The sequence below is a fragment of the Chaetodon auriga genome, chromosome 7, assembly GCF_051107435.1.
Source record: "Chaetodon auriga isolate fChaAug3 chromosome 7, fChaAug3.hap1, whole genome shotgun sequence".
In the NCBI taxonomy this organism is placed as follows: Eukaryota; Metazoa; Chordata; class Actinopteri; order Chaetodontiformes; family Chaetodontidae; genus Chaetodon; species Chaetodon auriga.
Window position 1 is genome coordinate 25,498,475 of NC_135080.1, and position 25,961 is coordinate 25,524,435.

The following is a 25,961-nucleotide window of genomic DNA, read 5'->3' on the forward strand; positions in this document are numbered from 1 at the left end:
AAGCTTAGCACATCATAGATCATTTCACCCAGGGATTTTGATTTTGTCTGGAGGTTTGTGGTCTACAGTGTGTCATTGTCACCTCAAGCTGTTAAATTCATAAGGAAGAGGGTGGGGACATCTAAAGCAGACACCTCTTTTGACAGAGTAATTGGCCTTGGTACATGAGCTGCTGCTTCTTTACACATCTTCCCCGCTCACTGTGTGAGTGTCAGGACACATAAACCACTACAATAGCTAGAACACCTGACCTCATAGACAGCCTCAGAAAAACTGTGTCAAATTCAGCAGGCCAGGTATGTCAGAGACAGAAAAAAATCTAGTGTTAAGTATTTTACAGTCTTTAAACTGGATGAGGCATGACAAAAGGAAGATTTTCTGTTTTGTCAAAGCAGCTATTAGTTGATAGATTATATTGATTTTTAACATGTTTTCATACTATTTTAATTCCAAAAATGAAAAAGTTTCTGTTTTTTCCCACTTTTACATTCTTGACAGAGTGGAAAAGACTTTGAAATATCATTTGGACCGTCATCACATCAAACTTGTCCTTGAAACTGTATCTAGAGCTGCAATGTATAATCAATCTGGCAATTGACAGAAAATGAGTCCAGTTAATCAAGTTTCTCACACCTACGTACTCCTCTCAACATACTATTGAATGCAGCTGAACTTGTGAACTTATGAGCCTCTGATACGAGGTTCTTTGTTTTGTTTCCACTGTATTTTGCAAACCAGGATGTGTCAGATATACTGTATGTCCTTTGATATGACTATGGCTGAACCAGCTCTGTCATTTTTCTGGTCTGTTTGGTAGGTGAGTGAAGGCAGCGCTTATGAGACAGGCAGCAATTGAAGAAGTGCCTCTGATATTGTTGATTGTCTTTCATGTTTACTCTGAATCCAGGACACTTCTGTGGCCAGTTAGTGACCCAAAACGGTGGCCAGCACATTCAGTTTGCTCCGCTATAAGTGTTGTGATCCTTTTATTTTTGTTTTTGTCCCGTTACTGTTTTGTGTTTTCTAACTCCATTTCTGTCAGCCACTTAGAAATCCTCTGGTCCATCTAACGGAGGATACCAGCTCTAACCCCATTCTTTCGCCATTTATCTTACTAAAACAATACATTACAGGGCAGGTCATGCCGCTACTACCATGGTGTCCAGAGGATGCGGGACCAGAACCTACTACAGCAGGTCCATGGACTCAATGAAGCCTGGGACATCGAGGACCTGGTCGCACTTGGCAAACGGCTCCGGTCCTGCTCTTACTTTGCTGCCCGTGAACTTCTGCAGGAAGCCTCCATCATTTTCTGCCCATATAACTACCTGCTGGACCCAATGATCAGAGAGAGTGTGAGTAGAGTTTGGAAGAGAAGGTTGAGGAATTGGGGGAAAGGGAAGGGAGCGACATATGAACCAGATCATATGTAGAGTTTAGGGATTAACCTCTCCTTCTCCTCTACTCTTCCTCTTTTGCTTTCAATCTCCATTTTCACCAGATGGATATCAACCTGGCAGGCCAGATCTTGGTGCTGGACGAGGCCCACAACATTGAGGACTGTGCAAGGGAAAGCGCTAGCTTCACTTTAAACCATGACAGTCTGCTGATGTGCAGGGATGAGCTTGATGGCATGGTCAACAACAACATCAGACGAGCCAAACACGAGCCACTCAGAAACTTCTGCTATAGCCTGATCAAGTTAGTGAGTCAATGACTTTAATCATTTGTGGTTCTAATATTTTTAGTAAATATTTAAAAAGGATGTCTTTTGCCCATGTTGTAGCTGGATCCAAGACAGTCAAAGCCTGATGTCTGAACGGGGATATGAGAGCGCCTGTAAAGTCTGGAGTGGGAAGGATACACTGGCCATCTTTGACAGCCTGGGCATCACTGTTGACACCTTTAAGATTCTAAAGGTACACCAAAGATCTTTGCTTGTACACTTTTAAGGTCTACCACACCCTTACATGGGGCGGCTGTGGCTCAGGAGGTAGAGGGGTCGTCTGCCAATCAGGAGGTCAGTGGTTCGATCCCTGGCCTTGCCAGTCCACCTGCCAAAGTATCCTTGGGCAAGATACTGAAACCCCCCCCAAAAAAGCTGCCCCCGATGCTGTGCCATTGGTGTGTGAATTCAATGTACGTCGCTTTGGATAAAAGCGTCTGCCAAATGACTAATTGTAATTACACATTCATCCACAGTTTCATTACTTTCTCATAATTTGCCCGAATACTGTGAATTTTGCTATTATTATTAATATTAGAAGTTCACTTAAGTGTTCTACATAACTGAGACAAGCCCAGGTCAAGTGTCCACTGTAAGGGCCCTTTCAAACACCTAACTCATTTGGGTAACACTGTCAGACTTTTCAGGTATGAAACCTACCCTTGACCACGATCAGGACCAAAGGGCCAAACCTTGGTCTGAGGACAAGAGGTGGTCTCAGTCCAGGTTAAATTGAATCATTGTTCCCAATGTGAAAACATTTTTCAGATGCTTTGGCTATAGAAAATGGAAAATGCAAAACAAAATCAGCCATAGCACATGTGGGAGAGTAAAAGACCAAATGTTCATCTGACATTTGGTCTGCTAACTTTATAAAGAGTCAGTTGGAAAAAAAACTGGATGAGAGAGAGGAAATGAAATGACAACACGTTGATGGTGGACATTCCTGTCTACAAACCAATCAATTCCTGATGACGGCAGGATGTTGCTTTGTCATGTATGTGTAGTTCTTTTGTGCGTTTGCACAAGCGCATTCATGTGTTGGCAACGTGAAACCAAAACTAATGTATAAAATATAACAAAAACACAAACTTTAGTTCGGACTTTTAATTGAACCCTCACAGGTTTTGATTGACATTCCCTCAGTGACCAGCGTGCAGGAGTGTTCTGTATGAGTCTGAAAGGACCTGTGGCTGGTGCAGGTGCAAAATCAAGCTTCACTGCATTTCAGTATTGCACCTATATTTAATGCTTCTACTACTCTTTGCTGATTGGTTCAGTTCCCAAGTGTTTGGCCCAGTCGATCCCAGCACATGTTTTCAAGGCTAAAATCTCGTTGTGTTCCCTCCATCTGATTTAGTGGTAAATCTGGTGGTTTATTCAGTGGTGAAGGGGGACAATGGACAGTGTTGTCCTTGCTCAGTATTTATAGGCTGTGTCCCATGTTTATGGTGCCATTTAGGAATTTTACATTATGATGTGCATGTATGACACCTATATGGAAATGAAGGCCTTCTTTGAAGATTTTTGACTTTGGCAACTCTGAGGTTTTAAGTGCCACACAGAAATTAATGCACTCATACTGCTAATTTAGGACAACATTAACACCACAGTTTGTCCTTGAGGTTATTTTTTCGGTTTGTCGTTTTCGGATAATGGTTAAAGTAATAGGATGTGATATTACTTGTAAAAATGTAGATTTATTATATTTAAATGTTAGCTGTGTGTTCTTATTTGGTTGTAGATGTCCCTGTTTTTTCACATATGTCTTCCACTGTCTGTGTAACAGCAAAACTTGGCAGCAGTATTGGAGAAAGAGGAGCGTGTCGGTTTGATTAATGGTAAAGAGGATTCGGTGCAGATCTCAACCATCAGCTCAGCTACCTCCGCTGTCCTCAAAAGCCTCTTCATGGTGCTGGACTTCCTCTACAGGGACAACTGCAGGTCAGAGACAAACCAAACATGTCTGCCAGTCCTCAGTCATGCCAGTGCCTTTGATGAATAGGCTATAGAATTGAATGATCACTCAGTTATTCTCTGTCTGTCCATAGGTTTGCTGAAGACTACCGGGTAGCTCTGCAGAAGAGCTATGCTTGGACAAACCAGGTCCCACCTGATGTCCCTGATGCCCAGGGCTTTTTGGTTCGGTCACGACCCAGACAACGCCGGAGCATCCGCGTCAAGACAGAAGTCTTAACAGTCAGCTTCTGGTGCCTCAACCCTGCTGTGGTGAGAGGTTAGACATGGCACAGTCTGCCATGTAGGCCACACTGATCTTTACTGAAATCTATAAGCAGGCTCGACTGAACAGGCTATGGAACTCTTTTGTTTTGGGATACAGAAAAATGTTATAATAATAAAGTGAACTCAAATCTAACTCAAATCATGAATTATTTGAGTCTGAAATGAAGGTTACTGGCCAAGGGTTAAGTATGAAAGACTGTTTCGGTTTTATCCAGCTCGTCTATCTCCACTGTCCCACTAATGCCCCTTAATATTGAATGTTTTCATTATGGCATAAATTACAGCTACAACACCCCTTGGAGGATCATTATCTGTCTGTGTCTCCCAGGCTTTCTCTGACTTGAGTGGCTCTGTGCACAGCATTGTGCTGACATCAGGAACCTTGTCACCCATGGGCTCCTTCTCCTCTGAACTTGGGGTGAAATTCTCCATCCAGCTGGAGGCCAACCATGTTATCAACAAGTCCCAGGTCAGTAGGTTTATCCATCTCACTGAGCCTCTGGGAACACTGTAACCTATGCATTTTGTTGCTGTTCTGACAAAGTGCATTACTGTATAATGTATATAATACTGTGGCCATGTTCTGTGTCATACTGCTTGATTTCTTTATCTACAATCCCCATAAAATAACATGACTCTGATTTATGAATTTAAACCTCCCTCCAGGGACCTCAGGCCTTATCGAAATCACTGAAACCCCCTTTACACTTGATATTAAAATGTAATCTGTATCCTGACACGTTATCTGGATAAGGAAAAACACATGCTATCATAAGGTGTAAATACACTGTGATTGGAATGTGATCGGATCTGCCTGACCACATCTGGAGATAGTCTAGCTCGCATTATGTTTGGATCTTAGCTAGGTTGCTGGAATATGTAGACTAAACAACATACAGATATTTGTTTTTAGCCAATACAAGCTGTTGTTCAGATTTAGTGAGCGAAAATGTGAGAAGGCTGAAAGAGACACGCCTCACATCTATTCTGTGCTATCAAAGTGCCAAAAGACGTGTTCTTCAAATTAAAGCACCATTGATGGGAATTGAATGATGTACAATAAGAAATAATTGTGCGTGCGACACGTTGCACTCGTCTGTGCAGCTGATCTGCTGTGAACAAGACACATCATTTATCTCGTCACTGATCTGTACACGTTGGTACTGCAGCACACCGGGGCAAACTGACACAGCATAGACAAGATTGGATCTTTATTATCCGGGTAATGTTTTGCGTTTTAACACCTGGTGTGAATGAGGTATTAGTTTCCTGAAAGCTTTCCTGAAAACGAATTCTTTGGGCTGACATGATAATGCGCAAATATAATGATAATATGAAGTACAATGGTGACGTGAACTTCAGATTTCTAATGCCTTCTCATCAGGTTTGGGTAGGCACTGTTGGTGCAGGACCCCAGGGCAGAAAACTCTGTGCCACCTTCCAACATGCTGAAACATATGCCTTCCAGGACGAGGTGGGTGCGCTGCTGCTCCATGTCTGCCAGGCTGTGACCAAGGGTGTGCTCTGCTTTTTGCCTTCTTACAAGGTAAATATCCCACTAAAACACACCCTACTAAAACAGGAAACAAAGGCTATGGAATTACTGGTCTGACGGAATAAGAGCTTGACGTGTCATGTACTTGCACCTTCAGAATGACATTGGTTATGTGTTTGTGGTGTGCAGTTCAGGTTTTAAAACATTCTCACATTTTCAGTGGACCTGGTGCTGGTCCCAGCAGTTCTTCTTCACACAACCTCTGTGTTTTCGATTTGAATGTTTCTGATAAGTTTGTTTTCTGATTTTAGTACATTTTGTCATTAGAAAGAGTATCTAATCAGGTGATGGCTGAATACAATTTCAACAATTCAACAAGAAAATATTTCAATTTCAATGAATATCAACAAATTTGTTCTAACACAACTTTGCGCTATGAGATAGCTCTTCTGCAGGAAAACCTCCATATGCAGCTCCAACACACCGCATCTGATGGAGGCTTCTCGCAACACTCGTCGTTGTTTACGATGTACATACAGCAGGCAACACAAAACACTCTTAAAGTATTCCCTTGTCATTCTGAGTAAGGTGGTATTGTGTTGGAGGGCTACTGGTGGTTTCTATTTTTCAGCTTGATTTACATTCAAAATGATTAATGACATTGTGTTGAAGTGGTGGTGGATTGTTTGCTGTTAGAACATTTCCACATTTTACCACTGGAAGGAGCTAGAGACCATGGATTTGAGTCGTGTCCAGTGCTCTTGTGGTTTGAAGGTATTTCTGTTCACTTATGCCATACAAAACAAGGAACAGTTTCCAAACCCAACACTGCCCTCCAACACAATCCCACTGTGATGAGGCAGCTGTCAGTGGTGTCATATGTTACAATAGATCACTACTAATCAATAGAGGTGCTTGTCAAGTACTTGTTAAATACCATCATCCTTACAGAACTGTATCCTCTTTCAGTTAATGAGGACACTTCGGAGTGCTCTCATAGACACTTTGTCCCCCTTTGTTTGTTGTGCGTTTTTGTTCATGAATAATTGATGTCCACTATAGCTCAGCTGTCTCATTAGCTTCCAAAGGGTCAAGTGGATTTCATTTATCATTGTGTTTGTCCGCATTGGACATGTTATGTGTATCTTTGGTTGATTAGTAATTTTGGTCAATGAACCAAATCCAACTAGTTCCCAACTGTAACATTTTCCAGTAATTGACAGGGAAAAGAGACAGAATAGAGATATGGTTGAAAAACTGAATGTTGGTTATGTGGCTTATATTGTTTTTTCCAATATTATTAATCCTCTGGCAATCCAACAGATTAACCTGCCACCTCCCAGGTTATGTTTTTAATCACTGAGGACTTTTGTTAGAATGACCAGGGCTGTAAGAGCAACACATGAGCTTTAAGGTAAATACAGCTGCTCTGAAGAAAGAAGTAGTGTGTGGAAGAGGTCGACAGCCATACTGTCCCACACACCTGAAAAAATGCTTTGTGTCTAAATGATGTTCACCTGATAGAAATGCTGAAACATTTTGCCAGCTTTGGATCATACACAGTTTTTCTATAAATATATCTTACACCCATTATCATTTAATATCTTACATTTTGCCAAACGTTACCACAGTGAAAAACCTTGTTTTCTTTTCTCACGATTATCTATAAGGCACTTTGAACTTTTGAACTGCCCTTCCCACTGTTATGTCCTACACTCACATGCTGTTTCAAGTGGAAATACATTGTATCATGAAAGCCAGGCGTCACTGACCTACTGTGTTGTGCTGTGATGAGTCAGTGTCATGTTAAGAGGACACATCATTCTATATTAAATCAGTGGACCTTCACAGTTGCGATTAGCTCTTGGCAAATTTAGTTTTTGCCTTTGGCATATTTACATGGTTCCTGTTCGACTTGTATTTCAGCGTGTCACATGCAGTGATCATTGGTTTGATTTCTCTGCAGTCCTTGTTTGCTTGCTATCCAGTTGCATTCTCAAACAGCTGATGACACCGCCATCCAAACTGTGAGGAAGAGCTAAGGCTTCGGGCCTTGTTGTTTTCTCATTTTACCTTCTTTTTTGTCAGTCTGTGATGCTAGCCAAGGAGTGAGTATGAGCTGTGGGATGTTTTTTTATTATTGATAGCCATGTAGGAGACTTCTATCTCTCTCTCTCTGTGCTGATGCATAAATATTTAATCTGCAGTCAGCTCTTAAAGATGAGGAGATGAGGAGATATGAAAGGCTGGGGTATTAATTGGAGCCCGTGGAGGCCTTGTTGGTGCCGCTGAGTCCCGTCTGCCCTGTGATGTGTGTGTGTGTGTGTGTGTGTGTGTGTGTGTGTGTGTGTGTGTGTGTGTGTGTGTGTGTGGATAGGTCATCTCCAGACATCCCTGTTCAGTGTGTCTAGGTGATGGCTATCAGCCCCACATACACAGCTAGCTCAGTGGAGAGTCAAGAAGGTGGACCTGAAGTCTCTATTTGCTTCTCTCACATACGCACATAAACACACAATGTCACAAGTATGCAGCAAGATGAATCGGCACTGTTTAAGTTCAGTTGCATTATCTTCTTAATGCAGATAGAAAAAGTACATAAGTAGTAAAATAAGTAACAAAACCAATCTAAATCAGTGCTGTCTTTTTTGCCAGAATTGACAAATTAGCTTTCTTTGGATTTCTGTAACTGTAGCTAAGGTTGTCACGTCATGTCAAGTCAAATAAATGCAAAGAAAACAGAAAATGTTTGGCATTAACACATAGTTGTTTTTTTTTTTTCTTTTAAGATACACATGGACACACAAAGTATGCCTGTAATCATGGTCTCACACACTTTCCCAGACAGCCTGCACCAGTGCTGTGGTTTTGTAGCACTTTAGCCTCAACAGCCCCCTAGTTAATGCCCATTAAAACCACAGCAGGCCTTGCTGTCTGGTCCCAGCCGCCAAAGGAAGGGACTGGTGCTCCACTGGAGAGGGGGACTGATGGTTTATTTAGAAAAAACAAAACAAAAAAAAAACCAGGGTTTTGCAGAGGTGAAAAGATGGCAGGGAATACAAGATGCTTTTAAAGGAGATTGAGATAAGGGCCATTAGGTGATGTCGCCTCACTGTCTGTGTGAAGACGCACCCAGCGCTGGCGCCTGGGCTCTGCCGAGCGCGTGTCAAATCAAAGTCAAATTGGACTGAAGGGTGAGCACCCACCAGCACGCACTGTCCTCAGCAGCCCAGGGGCATCTGAAGTGCCAATCACACAGCTCCAGAAATACTGCTAATTCAAATGACGCTGTTTCTGTCTGTGTTTGGGAGCATGTTACATTCATGGGTCAATTTGCCCAGTGCAGCATACCCCCTGATTTTTTTGTAGTGCTCAGGTGATGTTTTATATGAGTTTTTTACAGTGGAAACTTCAGGGTTACTGGTGTTTGACTAGGCTGGAGCTTTTTTGGGAGGCTCAGAGTTTCAGACTTAAGGATCGCAAGTCGGTTCTCTTTGTTCCAATACAGTACATCAGTTTAACAGTTTATAGCTGCCATTGCATTTGAAATATAATGAAACGTAATGCAGAATTTTCAGACATGATGTAAGAAAAAAGCACAGCTGTGATGATTAATGTTTTGGTTATTAATCATTTCAGAATTCTCCCAAAAAAGTGAAAAGTCCAAGATGATGTCTCTGAATTGCTTGTTGTGTCTGAGCAGCACTCTAAGTCCAAAACTTAAAGATACCCAGTTAACAGTGACATAAAACAGAGAAAAATGGCAAGTGTTCAAATTTGTGATCATAAATAATAATGATCTGAAAACCTTCCATATATACTAATAACCGATCAAATGGGTATGAGACATGAAAATGTCCCAAGAATGAATGTTTTATTAATCTCAGTTTAATATATATGTATTTCTTAAGGAAGTAAAAGGAATCTTATCAGTGGCAGTCTTCTTCTCTGGGCAGCAGCCAGTGTTTTTGCAGCGTTCCGTTGTCACCACCAGTGTGGCTGGGATGTGTAGAGCAGCCGACAAGGGAAAGAGTGGCAGGCCAGAGGTGGCAGGTGGCTCCTTGCCACCAGTCTTGGCGTGATGGTTGCTGTGATATTTTGGGGCTGAATAATTTACACCGCAACAACACGTCTCCCCTCGCCACTGCGAAATGTGGCTCCTGGCTGCATGTTTCATTAATGCCGTCGCCTCCAAACCCCTTCCATAATTCAGCAGGCACTGGAGGAGCTGTAATGTGTCGCCACACAGCTCAATGACACCAGGGACACGGGGAATGAGAGAGCGAGGCCGGATGCAGAGGAGGTGAAAGATGGGGAGATAGTCAGGGGGTAAGAAAGGGGAAGTGTAAAAGTGCGAGAAACACTACAGTTCACTGCTTCTATCTAGTTGTTTCACCACCCTGTCCTAATTGGCAGAAATACCTGGCCCACTTCACCATGTCACTGGCAGAAGCTGAGCATTGCACCTACTATGCCTAGAAAGGGAAATAAATTATTCACACTTCTTTGTGCCCTCCTGCAGTATGTGCTAAATACTGCTCATTCTCATTCATGTATCCTGGTCATCATAACTGTGTGCCTTTTCAGATCTCCTGTTAAAATCGTAAGTGCTAGCCAACAAATAACTACAACTGTCTTTTTCAGACAACTACAATAATAGCTTATGCTTTAGAGATGCATTGAAATCCTGTATGACTAAGTGTAATATCCTTTAATCTTAGGCAAGGAAAAGTAACTAAGCTTTTGTGCTCTTTGCATACAAAATAAAAAGGCCTCAAACCCTGTATATACTGTATGTACCTACACTATATACTGTAAGTGACATAACTGGTACTTTCTCTTACATATTATATATTTTCCAAAAAGCACACATTTCTAAAATAGAGTGGAATGTAATTTATAATGCTTAACCTATCGGGCATATTTAAAATTTACCGTCCTTTTCTTTTATGGTGGTTCTCAGTGTCAAATTTGCAGGCCTTAAATAATGGCTACCTGCTATTTTCAGATTTTGTGAGCATTTTGTCTTAAAATTCAGTATTCAAATTCAAAAGAGCTGAGGAGTTGAGCATGTAGATTGACAGTTCGTAGCCCAGCCCAGTGTGCCAACTAAACACCAGGACTCTGTCAGATGTTGTACCTAAATTATTCATGAAGGTGCTCATGTCTGTAATTTCTGTGTTGTCTAACACTCATATGGCTGAAAGCCTTTGCTGAAGGTGCTGAAGATCTGTTTGACTGCACAGTGAAATGCTCTACTTCATGCCTACATCCATGCGGTTCATCAGACCAGTCTGGTGATCTACATGGTCTCCATCAGTTTGACTGAAGCCATGAAAGTAGCACCTGTCATGTATTGCAAACCATCAACCCTGCAAACACACCACCTTCACCCAAATTCTGCTTTTAAGGATTTATGTATATTGTGGCCATGCTGTGTGGTAAACCAGAGAGACCAGTGTTTCTAGTATCAGTTATACCCATCTCAGACAAACACAGTGACAGGGATTAATCCAGCCAGCGCCTGACTGGACCCATTGGGATAAAGATGGTTGAAGATGACACATTTCTTTAATATTTTAACCAAGATTACTTTTTTATTTCTGTCTTTTAAAATTTCAAAATAACAAAAAGGGAAAATGGCCAGAGGCAAAATTTTGGGCACCATGCATTATCAGTACTTTGTAACACCACCTTTGGAAAGTGTCACAACTTGTAAACATTTTTGTAGCCAGCTAAGAGTCTTTACATTTTTGTTTGAGGGAATTTCATCCATTCTTCTTTGCAAAACACCTCTAGTTCTTTGAGATTCTTGGGCAGTCTTGCATGCACTGCTCTTTTGAGGTCCATCTTCCCTCTACCAGTGAAATGTTCCCCATGCCACTGGCTATAACACAAGCCCAAAACACGATGGATCCACCTCCATGCCTGACAGAGGAGCGGTGGTTGGAGGTGTCGTTTGTGTGAAATTCTGTACCCTTTTATCTCCAAACGCACCTTTGCTCATTGCAGCCAAAAAGTCCTATTTTATTTTGATCAGTTCAAAGGACTTGTTTCCAGAATGCAGATGAGATATGACAGCAAGAAGACTTGGAATTCACTCTTGTAACAATGTGGACAGAGGGTGTAGGATGCAGCCTGAACAATTGCGTAACACAAACTCTGTGCTTCATCTTGCATTAAATGCCTTGGGCTCGGCTCAGTTTCGAACGTAAAAACAGAATGCCTGTTGGGTTTGGGTCGAGCTCAATTACTTCTCTCTCTGACTCAGGTGAATTTTCAGAGCTGATCGTACTTTGTAACTCCAAAGCTGTGGAGCTTGCCAATAAATCCATACTGTCACTCTCCTCTAAAAAGCCAAATAAATAAGTAAATAAAGCATACTTATTCAACATAGTTTCACTCCATATTTTCCCCTGGTCATCCATGCCCAGCCATCCACTTTGAGAACCACGTGTTTAAGCCAAAGAACAAAGATGTAGTTGTATCGTCAGATCTGCGGCTGTACATCTTGGGGTTCTCAAACTTGATTCTGCAACCTTTCTCCCACCCTTGGCCATAGTCTAACATGAATGGTTGAATGGGCATTAAATATAATCATAAATGAAGTGTATTTGATATTGAAGTTGGATTTCGTGAAACAGGTGACTAGTGATGTGAAACATTTGATGATTAGTCAGGTGTGTCGGTTGCAGCATCTGAACAACTGTAGTTTTGTTCTCGAACAAATCATTTCAAGGTTTTACCAAATATGTTTAAAAAATGAGTCATGGATTAGGATTCTGATTCTATGAATGCAAATGATACTTGGATCAGATTGATCAAAGAAGAATGGTGATAATCATGCAAATGACCATCACCAAATTAACACATTCTAATTCAGCACTGTTCAACAAAATGGCGCCTCTGATGCACCACTTCTATTGAACTTTGTCTTGATTGGACTATATTGGCCAGAGACTATGTGAAAAACCAACATTTCAAGTCTTTAGTCAACACAGAAGCATCAGAACTGAGTACAGTTGACTGGTTGAATTAGTCAAGAATGCCTTTGAGAATCAGCAATTTAAAATGGAGTTTGTGTGCACCTTGTTATCCTTGAAACTGTGGTTTTGGGGACACAGTGGTGAGTAGAGTACTAAAAGTCTAGACTCAAGTGAAAGTACAATTACTCTAATAAAAAATGACTCAAATAAAAGTGAAAATTACCATTTGAGAAACCTACTCAATTAAAAGTAGGAAAAAAAGCACCTGGTTCATAAGTTACTCAAGTTAACTTCCATTTTTTACATTAATGAAAGTAATTGAAAATAACGTTAATGTTGCATTTGGCATTATGTTAGAACAACTGCTTTGTAAAGCAGGCCAGTTTAAAAGACCAACAAACCACAGGCAGCCAGATAAGTTGATGTATCGTAACATCAAAGATTAATGTTAAACATGAAAAATTAACAAAGCTGGCTAATTACATTTTGACCAACAGTATGTGCAACTTACTTCAATGTGCTTGTGGAGTTTAGAAGAAGAGATTTTAAAAGTGGAGATGTCAGTCTCAATTTATCATGTAACTGTTGTCTTTTTTTTAGATATTGGTATAAAAAGTGAGGCCAGATAGGGCCAGGGATTGTCGCTGGAAGCTGCTTCTTGTTCTGGGTTTTGCTTCATTATCTTCACATCTACTGTGTTTCCAGCTGTGTGGCATTCAAAGGCGTGGGCTTTGCCATGCCAACCCCTGGCAAAGAAAACTGACTCTAGGGCCATGGACTGTAATCTCTCTGGTGGAAAGGTGCTGTGGTTAGTGCCATACTAAGTACATATAGTTGAGCATGCCTCAACACACAGCAGTGTCTCCAGGGACTGTCCTTTTCACAGAATTTCCCAGTGGGAAGTGGCATGCAGGTGCTGGAATAGCACCTGCACAGGGTGCAGAAAATTGACAGACTTTTATGCATGGGATTACATCACCTGCAAAGTGGCACAAATTTGTCTGACATGCTGCCTTGAAAGCCTTAATGATGCTTTATACTGGCACAGCATTGATGCCAAACTGAGAGCATCCACTCCAGCAAGGACTTAGGCTTACATTGTTTACCGCAAAGGCAAATCCAGCAAGAAATTTTGGAACATGGCACCTGCCCTCACTTCATTACCCAAACTCTCCTTGCGAAACAGGTGTGACCCACTGACTCTGAACAATGAAAGGTGTGATAACACCATGTTAATGCCAGGGAAACTAATCACACCACAAGCATTAAGACTGGCCAAAACTCAAGAAACAGCGCCAAAATGACTACTAGGATGAGGGTCAGGAAAAATATTGCTAACTCCCTGTCTGATAAGCCAAAGGCCAGAAGTAATACTGGTGGACCCACACCTGATAAGCCAGACACCATTCTGACTGGGGACTAACCATGTCAGAAGGTGTTCTCCGCTGGTTTGAGTTCTACCTCTCATGGAGATCCTTTGCAGTTTCTTGGAGGGGAGAAGTGTCTAAATCCCACTGCTTGTCCACAGGGGTACCTCAAGATTCAGTGCTTGGACCTCTTCTCCTCTCAATATACACCACGGCACTTGGTGCAGTCATCCACTCACATGGCTTCTCATACCATTCATATGCTGACGATACACAGCTCCTCCTTTCATTGCCCCTCTTTTGAACGAACTGTTCGTCATCATACATCACTGGAAAATGATCTCTGATCTTTATATAATAGCCTTTGGTATTTCACAAGCCCAAATTGTTGAGTTTCCTTGATTTTTCTGTTATTTAATGGTAAAAATATTGTGCCAGTGATAAAAAAAAAAAAACCAAATAGATGTACTTGTAGTACTGTCAGATTAAGTACTGCATATATAATTATGGTATCTGCAAGACACAATCCTTGATTCTTTCTTCACTTATCCTGTCACATAACTTCCATCAGTGAGAGCATTTTTCCTCCGTACTCTTTGCCTTGTGGAATCAGCTCCTTTCCAAGTGCAGCCTGGCAGATAATGGCTGTTTTGTTTAGCGGTAGATCTGCCTCAAGTACATAACATGAATTATTCATCTCCTGCCCAAGATTGCACTGGAAAGCAATTGCAGGACAAACAGTTGCTGAGCTGAAGACGCACGTAAGGGGGGTCCTTGTCGATGTAACACTGCATATTTAGTGAATGTGCCATGTTTTATTGATGCAAACGTCCTGGCCTCACTTGCTTTAGGAGGCACCAACCTGACAAAATCTTCCCCATGCTTCATTTCACCACTTTGAGGCAATCACAGTGGCATGCAAGAAACTATCATCGCTTCCATGCTGTTTCTTTTCCCTTTCTGCCTTTGTTGTTTTCCTCTGTTCTGTTCATAACCCACAGAGTAAATTTCTGTTTAGTTTCGTGTGGTGTTTGGAGGAATACTTGTGTTGGCTGTTCCTGCAAGTAAACAGAATATGTGTGCTGTTGGGGACAAGATGTCAGTGAATACCCCCCACCTTCCTCTCATCTGGTGGCCCCATCTGCATCAGACTCAGGCTTCACAGGTTGTCAGTATTTGCCTTTTGAGAAGTTTTCTGCTGACTACAAGAAGAACTTCTACTTGACCTTTCTAACACATTTCCAATCCAGTGAAGCTGCTCTTTGATTGTGTAGCTATGCTTATTCAAGGATATAATCTGCACAGGACAGACATGAGTGGGGCCATGCTAGGATGAGGGCTTTTAGATCAATGTGTCTCCCCTGAGAGCTGATGGCTTTCGGCACTAACAATAGCACAGAACAGTGATTTTATTACAGAGGTGGTTTAAACACATCAGCCCTCTGCCAAGTACAAGTAAAGCAAAGAAATCTAAGCTGTTTCAAGACATGGGAGCAAACGTGGGTAGCTAAATGCTTCCTGTTCTTTGTTGCAAGCTTTATATTTCAGAATTGGAAAGTGTCATTGTTACGTGTTACAATTTCATGCCTTACAGTTAACAAATTAATGCTCGCTGACCATACAGTGCTTGTGTTGTGTGGAGGGATTCTATCTATCTATCTATCTATCTATCTATCTATCTATCTATCTATCTATCTAATACACTTGGCAACATACCTTCACTTTCTGCATTGCAGGTGAAACTGTCCTGTACATCCTTCTCAATGATGTGGGATTTACATTGTTTATATATCTTTAAACATTTGGAACTTTATTGAAGAGTAATATGAAAAGAGGGGCCTGACCATGTAAAGCTATACTGAAGTTCACAAGCTTATCAATTGTCCACACAGGAGGCATTTCAACAGCATTTTAATTAATCCATCTGTCTACACAGGCTTCGTAATGGCGTTTCACTCAGTGTAAGTGTGGAAATATGACTCAGAGCTTATTTTTATGCTTTAAGTCTATTTTCTTCAGTTTTACTTGCTAAACTACAATGGTTCTATATTGGGCCTAGAGCACTGCTAAAACATGGCTGACCTACACTCAATACTGCCTCCTGTGTAGACGCAGTGTAAAAGTCTACAGCCATGCTAGCAGCTCTGTGAGGTTGTGCTAAACTAAAGTATTATACTAAAGTACTGACAAACTTATGTAAAGATGTTTCACACCATGACTTTTCATGGTAATCCATCCACTAGTTCTTAAAACATTTAAGGCTAGACCAAAGTGGTTGACCTTGGCTGATGTTTGGCTGACATTGCAATCTATAGAGCCACGCTGCTCGACAGACCCACCAGTGAATTTTCATTTATTTATTTATTTTATTTTTAGTTTTTTCACGAGGACAACCAGCACCCACCAAAAGATGGTGTGCTTGGCGACCGCCTATATGGCCTATGCCTTTAGCCAGCCCTGCTAATAGAAACCTGTGTTTATTCCTCCAAGCGTTTGTTAAGATTCCCATTCATCCAGGTCATGGTACTTCTACATGCTTTGCAAAGGCAACTTGCTTGAGGTTCTAATTCTTAATCTGCGAAGTGTCAAGCAGATGAAGATATGCAGTGATCAAATACCTTACTTGTCAGCTCAGGTACTATATTATACACAGGTAGTTGAAGGTTAACGGTTATACTTGTTATAAAACATAGTTCTATTTTTGAAGTAGTGAAAGTGTGTTCACCAGAGATCCTCCTGTATTTGAGAACAATCTTAAATTTACTGCTCTTGCTTAGCCATGTTGTAGGCTCACTCTCATGATTCTGACTCTATGTGACCAGTTTCTGTTTCTTCAAGAAAACCTCAGCAAACAACTATTTACAACATGCGTCCTGTGATTTGATTAAGATGCTGGACAAGCTGCGTGACCGATGGACCAACACTGGTCTCTGGGAGAAGCTAGAACAGCAGAAGACTGTGATCACAGAGCCCCGTGGTGGTGGCAAGGGGGATTTTGACGAGCTGCTACAGACGTACTACGATGCCATCAAATACTGTGAGGAAAGAGGTGAGACACATTTGGACCAGTTACTGCTCTTGCCACATCACTATGAAGCAGCTTGATTGGTGGCTTGATGTCTGTAAATTTGTGCAAATATACACTAATTTGTTCTAGTCAAGTGTTTGCACAGTGAATCTAGTAATTAGTTGATTTGTAACACAATTAAATGTGATAGTGCTACTGCATCTGAACTTAAGCTGTCATTTGTAAGGCTGCACCGATGCTAACAACATCTTAATTTTCCATTGAATAGTTTTAGTAACTGTTCAGAACTCTATAGCATATTACTTGTCATTTACAGTGTTGGTGTACTCTGTACTGTATGTGATTTCTTTATTATAGACGGAGCACTGCTGATTGCTGTCTGCAGGGGTAAAGTGAGTGAAGGACTCGACTTCACAGATGACAATGCCAGGGCGGTGGTCACCATTGGAATTCCCTTCCCAAACATCAAAGACCTCCAGGTACGAAGAATCACAATGGTGTTGAAGTTGTACATGCTGAGCGAGTGGTTTGAATCAGAGGTCTCAACCACTGAACCATGGAACATTGGCTACGGGGTAAGAAAACAATATGATTGGGCAAAAAAAGCTAAATAAGTATTTTATTGTCTATTACATAGTATTTTATCTCCCTGTCACACCCCTGACAACACTATAGGGATATTTACTGTTGCTAATGTAGAGCCCTGTACACGGTGCAACCAGACTGTCACCACCAGCAGCAGTGCATGAAGTCTGTGAGATGCCTCTATCTGAGTGGTGGAAATATCAGCTGAACTCTTATTTACAGAAGACTTAATTATAGTACCCACAAAACTATAGAGCGGTGCATATGCAAGTTAATGGCGTCTTTGTGTTGTTAAAGTTGGTACCATGATAATGTTAGTGTTCATGCAGTGTCTGTTAATGTCCGCTTCATGTTTTTTGGCCGAGCTTAAACATTTTGGATACCTTCAACACAAAAATATATCACACAGACATACTCACGCATACACATAAACCCACACCAAATAAGAGCATCTCTTTTTGGTGATCCGTAAAAAAAAATCCCAAAGCGATGTTGCACTGTCGGCCCCATCCTTAGCAGATAAAGTTGACCTTTAAGTTTGACTCTCTCCCCGCCTCCCACTTCTCCTCCCCTTTACTCCTCTACATCCTCCTGTCAGAGCATGACGAAGCTTTCACTAACCTGTTCTGTCAGTGTGGCAAGATGTGTGGGTGATTGAGGCTTCCTAGACCCTTTCACCTTAGCCAAAGCTGTCAGTTTCCCCACTGTCAGCTCTCAGGGCATTGCTTCTATTTCATTTTTATTTCTTTGATTAAATTATTTTTCACATTTCCTATTTTGTATTAGCACTGCTGTTTAGGTGCAGGCAGATGGTCTAAAGCATGCTGGAAAAAAAGGTCATATTATGGTTTGACCATATGAGACACCTCTTCTTTGTTAGATGAAAAGTCTAGCATTTCATGAACATAATTTTGTTTGTTAACTAACAGTTACAGGATTGACACTGGATTTTGAAATGCCTTCGCTAATTCCTAGAAACTAGTAAAAATCCAGCTGACAATAGGAGGTTAACCAAACACATCTAATGGAATAAAAATAAAATTGCTCTCCAGACTAAATAAAATGTGCTAAGAAAGTACTTTGTAGGTTTTGCAGCTAAGCAGTAAATGCTGTACAAGACTTGATTGAGGCTGGGTAGCAGTGTTCATTGCTTATTTAGTATTGACCTAAATGTGTTATTTCACAGAGCATCTTTAATCAACTTATATCATTTAAGTGTGGGGATGTATGACATTTTTCTTAAAGTTGACAGGTCTCATGAAAAGGCCAAAACAATGATGAATGGATCCTACTAACAAGTATTGTTTGTGTATCTAAAGTCTGATACAGCTTATTCCCAACAAATTCACTATTGTCTCTTGCTTGAGTGTTGCGTGTTCAGAAAAGACAACGGTCAGCTGAGAGAGCTGAGAAATTATTGAACCTTTTCAAAAAGTTAAACTATATATTTGTAGCTCTTTGTTAAGATTTCCATCTTCAGTAGGAACCAGTGGGTTTGGGGCTGAGTAGCACAGAGAGGGAAGGGAAGTTAGAAAGTTTTAAGGATTTGTTCATTTAGGTAACGTTCTTGTTTGGTATTCACACTGGCACACAGGAATTGTATCCTTGTAGTACCGAGACATTTGAAACGATAACCAGTCTTTAGAAGTTTAATTTTTGTCGAGGCTGTTAGGTGTTGATGCAAGTGATGCAGCAGCTTACAGTGTTAGATTATAACATTATATGTTGTTGTTTTAAATCAATTTACAGTATCATGATAGTGGTGATAGTGGTGTAACCCTGCTGCACAAGCTTGTAAAATAATGTGCATCATCTAGAATAAAACAGGAGATGAGTGAACGGAGAACACCAGGGGGAGCTTTGAGGAAGCCAGAGCTAGTTAGGGCCAAGGTGGAGCTGACCAAGCGTGAGGAGGCTGTGCATTTCTAATGACGTACTCTGTGCTCCACATCAACAGCCTTTGTTTATTTGCTACATGCGCTCTGCTCCTCGGAAAGCTTGCCATCTCCTGCCACGTCTTGTTATATTGTTAGGTATTATGGCTGCTTTAGGATCAAGTGACCAAGGCAGATGGATGTGACTGCTCACACTTTGACTTTGTCTCAGAAAAACCTTCAGCTTTCATTTTTGTTAAACTCCATCCTTGATTAAATTCGTTTAGATAAATGAATACATAGGAAAATTAAACAGACGGAAGAAATTGAAATGCTATTTTCTGGATTTCCAGATGAAGCAGTTTGGACTGAAAGAAGAATATCTTGTGCTTTACCTGTCATGCCACTTCCATCTGGAGGGGTAAAGGTGCATTTTCCCAACTTAGCTTACCAACCAGAACAAAGATGAAAATTTCATTAAATGTTATGACATTTAAACAATTTACTGACTGGCTACTTGATTAGAGAAAATAGAGTGAGATTAATTTGAAAGATAGCTTGTAGACAAGTTTGGAAGTTAGAGAGTGCAAACATGACATTTGAACTGCAGTGTTGGGTTTGGTCATTTTGTAGAGGCGTTCGTTCTTGTGTCCACCCTGTTCAGACCTAACACACCATGTTTGCAACATCCTAGATTCTACATTTTGTTTATTTCGTATTTTTTTTCCATCCCTTCTTTGTGTCTTAATACTCAGCTTTGCTTGTTTCTTCGTTTCTTCTTCTCCCCATTATCTCCTCTTTTAGTGGCAGAGACAGTGTGGCCCCCAGAGAGGTCCTAGGGGCCTGTAAAGGTCTTTGAGCTAACCCCCATTACACCACTGAGAGGACTGGGACACTGACACTAATGACACGTGTCAAAGGCATGTAATGGTGTATCCACTACTGGATAGTCAATACTATTACCTGTGAATACTATCACTGGAAGAGGAAATCAGGATTCAACGTACCTGTTTTTGGTCACCATATAGCAGTAAAGTAGTGATGTGCGGCTCTATATTGAAACGCAGGGATCTGGATTTTTTCCAAACAAGTGTGTTTGTTTGTAGAGTCCTTTTTTCCCCCTTTTGCCTCTTTTGACAGAGGAAAGTGATGGTGGGAAGGGGGACAAGAACGGGGACAACATGCAACAAAGGGCCACAGGTCAGAATTGAAGCAGGCCCGCTACAGTAAGGACCCAGCCTTAGTCTATGCTACCTGCGGCTCCTGGTGCAACTGTGGAAGTGCTGCAGAAATGGCTACAAACCTTTTTATTTAACAACATAGTGCTACTCATTTTGCTTACTTACCAACACTGTCATATCATCATTAAAACTTCCCCTTGCTGCTTTTTTACAGTGAGTCTCACACGTCTCCCTACTAATTGTGACTGATGAAGCCCCTTTGCTGCCACTTTTCTTCTTTGCCTTACTATTAAAAAAAGTATTCTTTGTTGCTGACTTTATGTTACGTCACTGATTTACAGTGGCTGAGCTCAATGCACTGCAACTTAAGAAGACATATGCAAATAGACAACACACAAGCAAAGTAAGAAATCAGTTTGATCATCTTCATCAGTATTTGCACTGCAGATACTCACAACACAACCAAACGAAAGTACTCCCAAAGCTATAAAAGTAGCACCGACAACAACAAATTAAATTTCAGGGGATACAAATCAGTGATGAACCCGGCTGCGACACAGTTGCTGTTGCCGTAGTTTGTGGCTTTTGAAGTTATTGAACATAACGTTAGCACAACCTTTCACAATTTCTTGTTTGTATTTTGTGAGATTATTTGAGTTGGCGGACTAATAATAAGCAAAGGACTCTGGCTAGATTAACATCAGATATCTGCAATAATATCTGATAACTAACATAATTTCAAATCTAAGTTTAAATCATTTCCTCAGCTAGAATGAATATGTTTTATAATTGCCTTGTCAGCCCCATAAATTAGTCTCTCATTGCCTATGTTGATGGCTGACTTGAGGGGAACGGAAAATGTCAAGGATGTCAATGTCGATTTCGACCAATGAAAATAGGTTGTAGGTGCAGCAAGTGCATTAAACATCGCAAAAATAGAACCAGGGCAAGGGGTTTTTCAAACAAGTGACATCTCGCCTTTCCTGTTCGCTGAAGCACCGAGCAGGTCAGGACATGTTTGCCGGGAAAAACTGAAATGATCTGATGTTCGCATTGCTTCCAGTTAGGAAGCGGTGTGATGCATCGCTTTCAAAGGGAGCAACAGGAATAAATAGAAACAGTGCCAAGTTCAGCTCAGAATGGGTTCCGCTCACAGCCAGTTAAAACAATGCAATTGAACTTATGTCACTGGATTATGTCATTGAACTCAGTCGCACAAGTCATGTTCAGTTCGGACATGGTGTTGATAAGGGGCGTCTCTGGGAAATCCTGCATTCTCAGGTTTTTTTTTTTCGTTTTTTTTTTTATCAGACCACTAGTAGCTGTGTTTCTTCTTATTTTAGCAGTGTTAATGTCTCGGAGTTTATTTTACCTACATGAATGCTTCGTATTAACACCTTATCATATTTACACCATATGTCTCACACTGACTTAGAGCACAGAGGCACACATACACGTGTTCCAACATTGTCACTTTCATGCACTAGTGCTAACATGTGCACATTCTCTTAAGAGCACACATGGACCCAGACATATTAATTCATTCATTCTATGCCACACTCACACGGCAGCACCCCCATTGCTAGGATAAGAGGTGTAAGCCCAGCTTCTCTCCATTTAAACTTCTCCGGCACTTTACATGCCTACATGGCCTGCATTCCCAGACGGGCTTAACTCTCAGACGCTACAGCCTAAGCACATAGCATGACATTTTACTGGCCTGTTGTGTTATTGTGACAGAGATCAAAGGTTGAACTTGAAAAGTCCTCTGCAGAGAAAGCCCTGCCAAAGGTGGTATTACATTTATGTTGAGTTTTTCCAATGGCATGTTTTACAGTGAACAGTCACGTCCTGCGTGAGTGGCTCAAACAATAAGTGGCTTTAACAGGCAATAAAAAGACACTTACAACTGATAAGGCATCTCTCTTAGTTTAATGAAGGGCTCAGCCAACCTCTTGCTGCTGCCCTTCATTAAAAACAACCATGAGAGCATTTTAATTCTAAGGCCGGCACGCATGGATAAAGGGGATTGTGAAGGAATGTTGAAGAGTTTATGGAAATCTTCAAGAAGAGATCGTGATGGATGCTCCAGGCACACTCAAGACACTGTACATATGGCTTTATCTTCAGCCACTGACGGAAAGCTATATAATACATGATCTCTACTTGTACTGTCCTTGTCAGCACCACAGGCCAGCTTTAGAAGGCTCTTAGTCAACATTCTTTTTTGTTGATGCAGCTCAACCCCTTATTTACCCTTTGCCCTTTATTTACCCCCACCCCATTTTCACACAATTCATTACTGTGGCTGGGTACAGTTTTAATTTGTTTTCATACTACTGCTAATATAATACAAAGTTTTTAGAACCACACCAAAACAATGCTTCTTATCATACCTTAGTTTGAGGATGGTTTTTTTATAGCTTTGCATTTGGAAAAGAAACCACAGATTATATTAGGAACCATCTGGTCAAATAATAAATCTAACCAGGCATTCAGTGCCAGCTTCCTGTCATTAACAGCTTTGAACACTTGGTGCTCTGCATATATTTCAGTTGGTACCAGAAAAGCATTGAGGGTTGTTACAAGGGCTGTTGTCAAGATCCACAAGTCCAAGAAGCTTTTAGATGAAGTCAAGACAGGGTCGAGAACTTGTTTCAAGTCAGAATAAAAGCTCAATCTAAATGGGCTCAAGACAAAGAGCTGATAAGAAAATTGTGCCCAGTCACTGTTCCTCAGATTGCTGTCTTACTGTTGTTCCTGGTGAAAATATTTTAGTTTGACCACATCAAATACTGTGTGTATTGAGCAGACTGGACCTGGATGAGGCTGCTGGCTGAGGCCTAGACAAGTTGAAATCACAGTGCCCGTTAGTTAAACAGAGACAAGTCAGAGTCAGAACACTCACGAGACTGAGACTAAGTCTAAGACAAAATATCCACAAAACTGACAGAAGTCCGATTCAGAACATCCACGTAAGTCTGAGTCAAAATACCCACAATACCAAGACAAGTCCAAGTTTAAACACCCACAAGACTGAGATTTTTGTCAAAAACTGCACAAGACAACTTGGTGTCAAAACATCCACAAGACAAAAACAAGTTTGACTCAAAACAAGACAAAGACAAGTTTGAGATTTAAAAAAACATCAACTTTTCTTGAGACTTAGACACCACTTAAGTTCTACAGCAGTGTTACATACCAATCCCTATTCATCACCACTCAGAAAGTGTTCTTTTTCTAACAGAAAGCCTCAACCTTCACATAAAGGAAAATCTTGCAACTTGACTTTCCTGTTCTTTGACTCTCTGAATTAGGTTGACTTTTTAGTGGAACATAAGACGGCAACTATCAAAGATTCTGCGTGTAGCCTTGGTGTGAGCTGATCCATGAGCATGTCAGAAAGCAGTGTGATAGTCTGATGCCCTTGTGAGTGCATGTACACACACACACACACACACACACACACACACACACACACACACACACACAGACACTGAAGACGCGCCACTCAGCTGTCAGCTCAGCCTTATGTGGCAGATGAGGCGCTCAGCAATCTCAGTGACAGGCACAAGATGTCCCGGACTGCCAGGGGCGTGCACACTGACACTGACGCGCACACACACACACACCCTGTGTAAAATGTAGCTCAAACAGATGCGCTGAGCTGCGAATCATGCCTAGTGGTCAAATGTATGTTTTTAGGGATGAACAGGTAGCTGTAGAGGACAAGGCCAAAGCAAGCGAGTGATCTCTTGACATTTTAACTAATCCCTTCTAGCTTGTGGTTTCTTGCACATTTGCGAGATTTGCTAGCAGCCAGAATTGGCTTTTTCACATATGCAACCTGTCATGTTAGATTGGACAGCGACATGGTACGGACCAGGGATGTGATGGCTCGAACGCTGAAATAGACTGTGATTGGATTTAGATGACACTGCCGGCTCAAGGCTATTGGCATTTTTGTTCAAGCTATGGGTTTAGAAGTAGATTCTTTAACTGCTCTGGTGTCTCATACATTGGCAAACATCTCACCAAGAAGCCAGCAGCATTAGTAAGACTTCCTGTGACATGGCTGTATGAGTTGTCTCCCACTGACAGCCTGCACTACTATTGTATTTACGCAGATAAAAGCTGTGATTGTAAATCTCCTGACAAGCCGAGGCCTACATCATACAAACTGCAAGTCTTCCAGTGTCAGTTGTAAGGTTGTCCGTGGCAGCGGATGTTGCTCAGTTGTTTGCATGCTTCTTAAGTGACGTGTTATTAGTCATAGTCCAACTTTGGGGCGACATTTAGGATTTCCTGTGACTCTGCTTGTTTGTTTATGTACACAGGCCCAGACAGGCCACAGTGGCATTGCGTGATGCGCGTGAGGGAACAGGCTGTACCTGCCACGGCCCCGTGTTTGGTGGCTCAGGGCAAACACACGGTACCTGTCAAAAGCAGTTAAAGCCCCGTTCAGCAGCCTGCCCTCCATGGCATCCCGTCAGACGCCAGCTGAACTTTTCACTTGTCAATTCGGAAAGGTTAGCGCTAAAATCAGTAGCGACAGATGCAAATGGATGGGTGCTTTCCTGGCATTTTTGTGCAGGGATGCTTCATGTCACCTCGACCACCTTGTCTCCCCCCTCCTACCTCCACTCTACTCTGTCATGGCCTCTCTTTAGCCCCTCTGTTCCCCTTTCAGAACACATCTGTCTATGAGGGCGGGTATAACCGATCCCTTCAGGTCCTCAACAGCATTTGTTTGGGGTTTAGTTTGTCCTAGATCCATCGCCCACCTGGTTTTCTCCTTTATATCCAAGATTAATCCAATTAATTGTCCATCATTAGAGGTGCATGAGGACCTCTCTGCCAGGTGCTGCTGTAGTTAAAGCTGTTGTTTTTTAGAACAGGTTTTTCGTTCAATATGTTTAGTTTTTTAAAAAGTATTTTTGCGACCATTAGTTTTTGAAGAGACACTGACTTAGGAAAAAAACAGAACACATCTCTGCCATTGTTTTGAAAATAGCAAAACTTATGTAGCTAGGCATGGCTTCTCTTCTCATACCCCTTAGAAAGTCCCACCCCACAAGCAACAGGATGAGTTCTGAGGTACGTGACGTATGAAACCCTGGCTGTTTGAATCCGAGCTTCTCACACAACCATTGTCGCACTGCAGTTCCAAGGCAGAAATGCTCAGCCATGGCCTTGACTTTTTCCACTCGTGATGTGTCTTGTCGCATAAAAAAACACAAATGGACATGTTAACAAGGTTAAAAAGTTGATTTTCATTGGAGGGCTCAAAATGGTATCACAGCTTTTTGTGATGGCTGAAAGTCTTGATTTCATTTTTCTCATCTGTTCCAGAATCTTTTCCAGTGAATTCTCTTCTTCATTGTTGCTCCCAAATACTTGAATTTCCAACTTTGAGAACACATGCACAGTGAGGCAGGTCCATCACAGTGCACAGTGTCCAAACACTGTCCCATAGAC

General features: G+C 41.5%; 1 protein-coding gene across 1 annotated transcript in view; it reads left to right on the forward strand.

Annotated features, from left to right (window-relative positions):
• Nucleotides 1–25,961, forward strand: part of brip1 (BRCA1 interacting helicase 1) — a 45,849-nt gene that overhangs the window by 15,310 nt on the left and 4,578 nt on the right. The window contains exons 8-16 of the mRNA XM_076734364.1: nucleotides 1,134–1,355; nucleotides 1,502–1,701; nucleotides 1,787–1,919; nucleotides 3,516–3,670; nucleotides 3,778–3,955; nucleotides 4,299–4,439; nucleotides 5,355–5,516; nucleotides 16,705–16,864; nucleotides 17,201–17,322. Coding sequence (XP_076590479.1) covers nucleotides 1,134–1,355; nucleotides 1,502–1,701; nucleotides 1,787–1,919; nucleotides 3,516–3,670; nucleotides 3,778–3,955; nucleotides 4,299–4,439; nucleotides 5,355–5,516; nucleotides 16,705–16,864; nucleotides 17,201–17,322 — 1,473 coding nt within the window. The remainder of the gene's footprint in view (nucleotides 1–1,133; nucleotides 1,356–1,501; nucleotides 1,702–1,786; nucleotides 1,920–3,515; nucleotides 3,671–3,777; nucleotides 3,956–4,298; nucleotides 4,440–5,354; nucleotides 5,517–16,704; nucleotides 16,865–17,200; nucleotides 17,323–25,961) is intronic.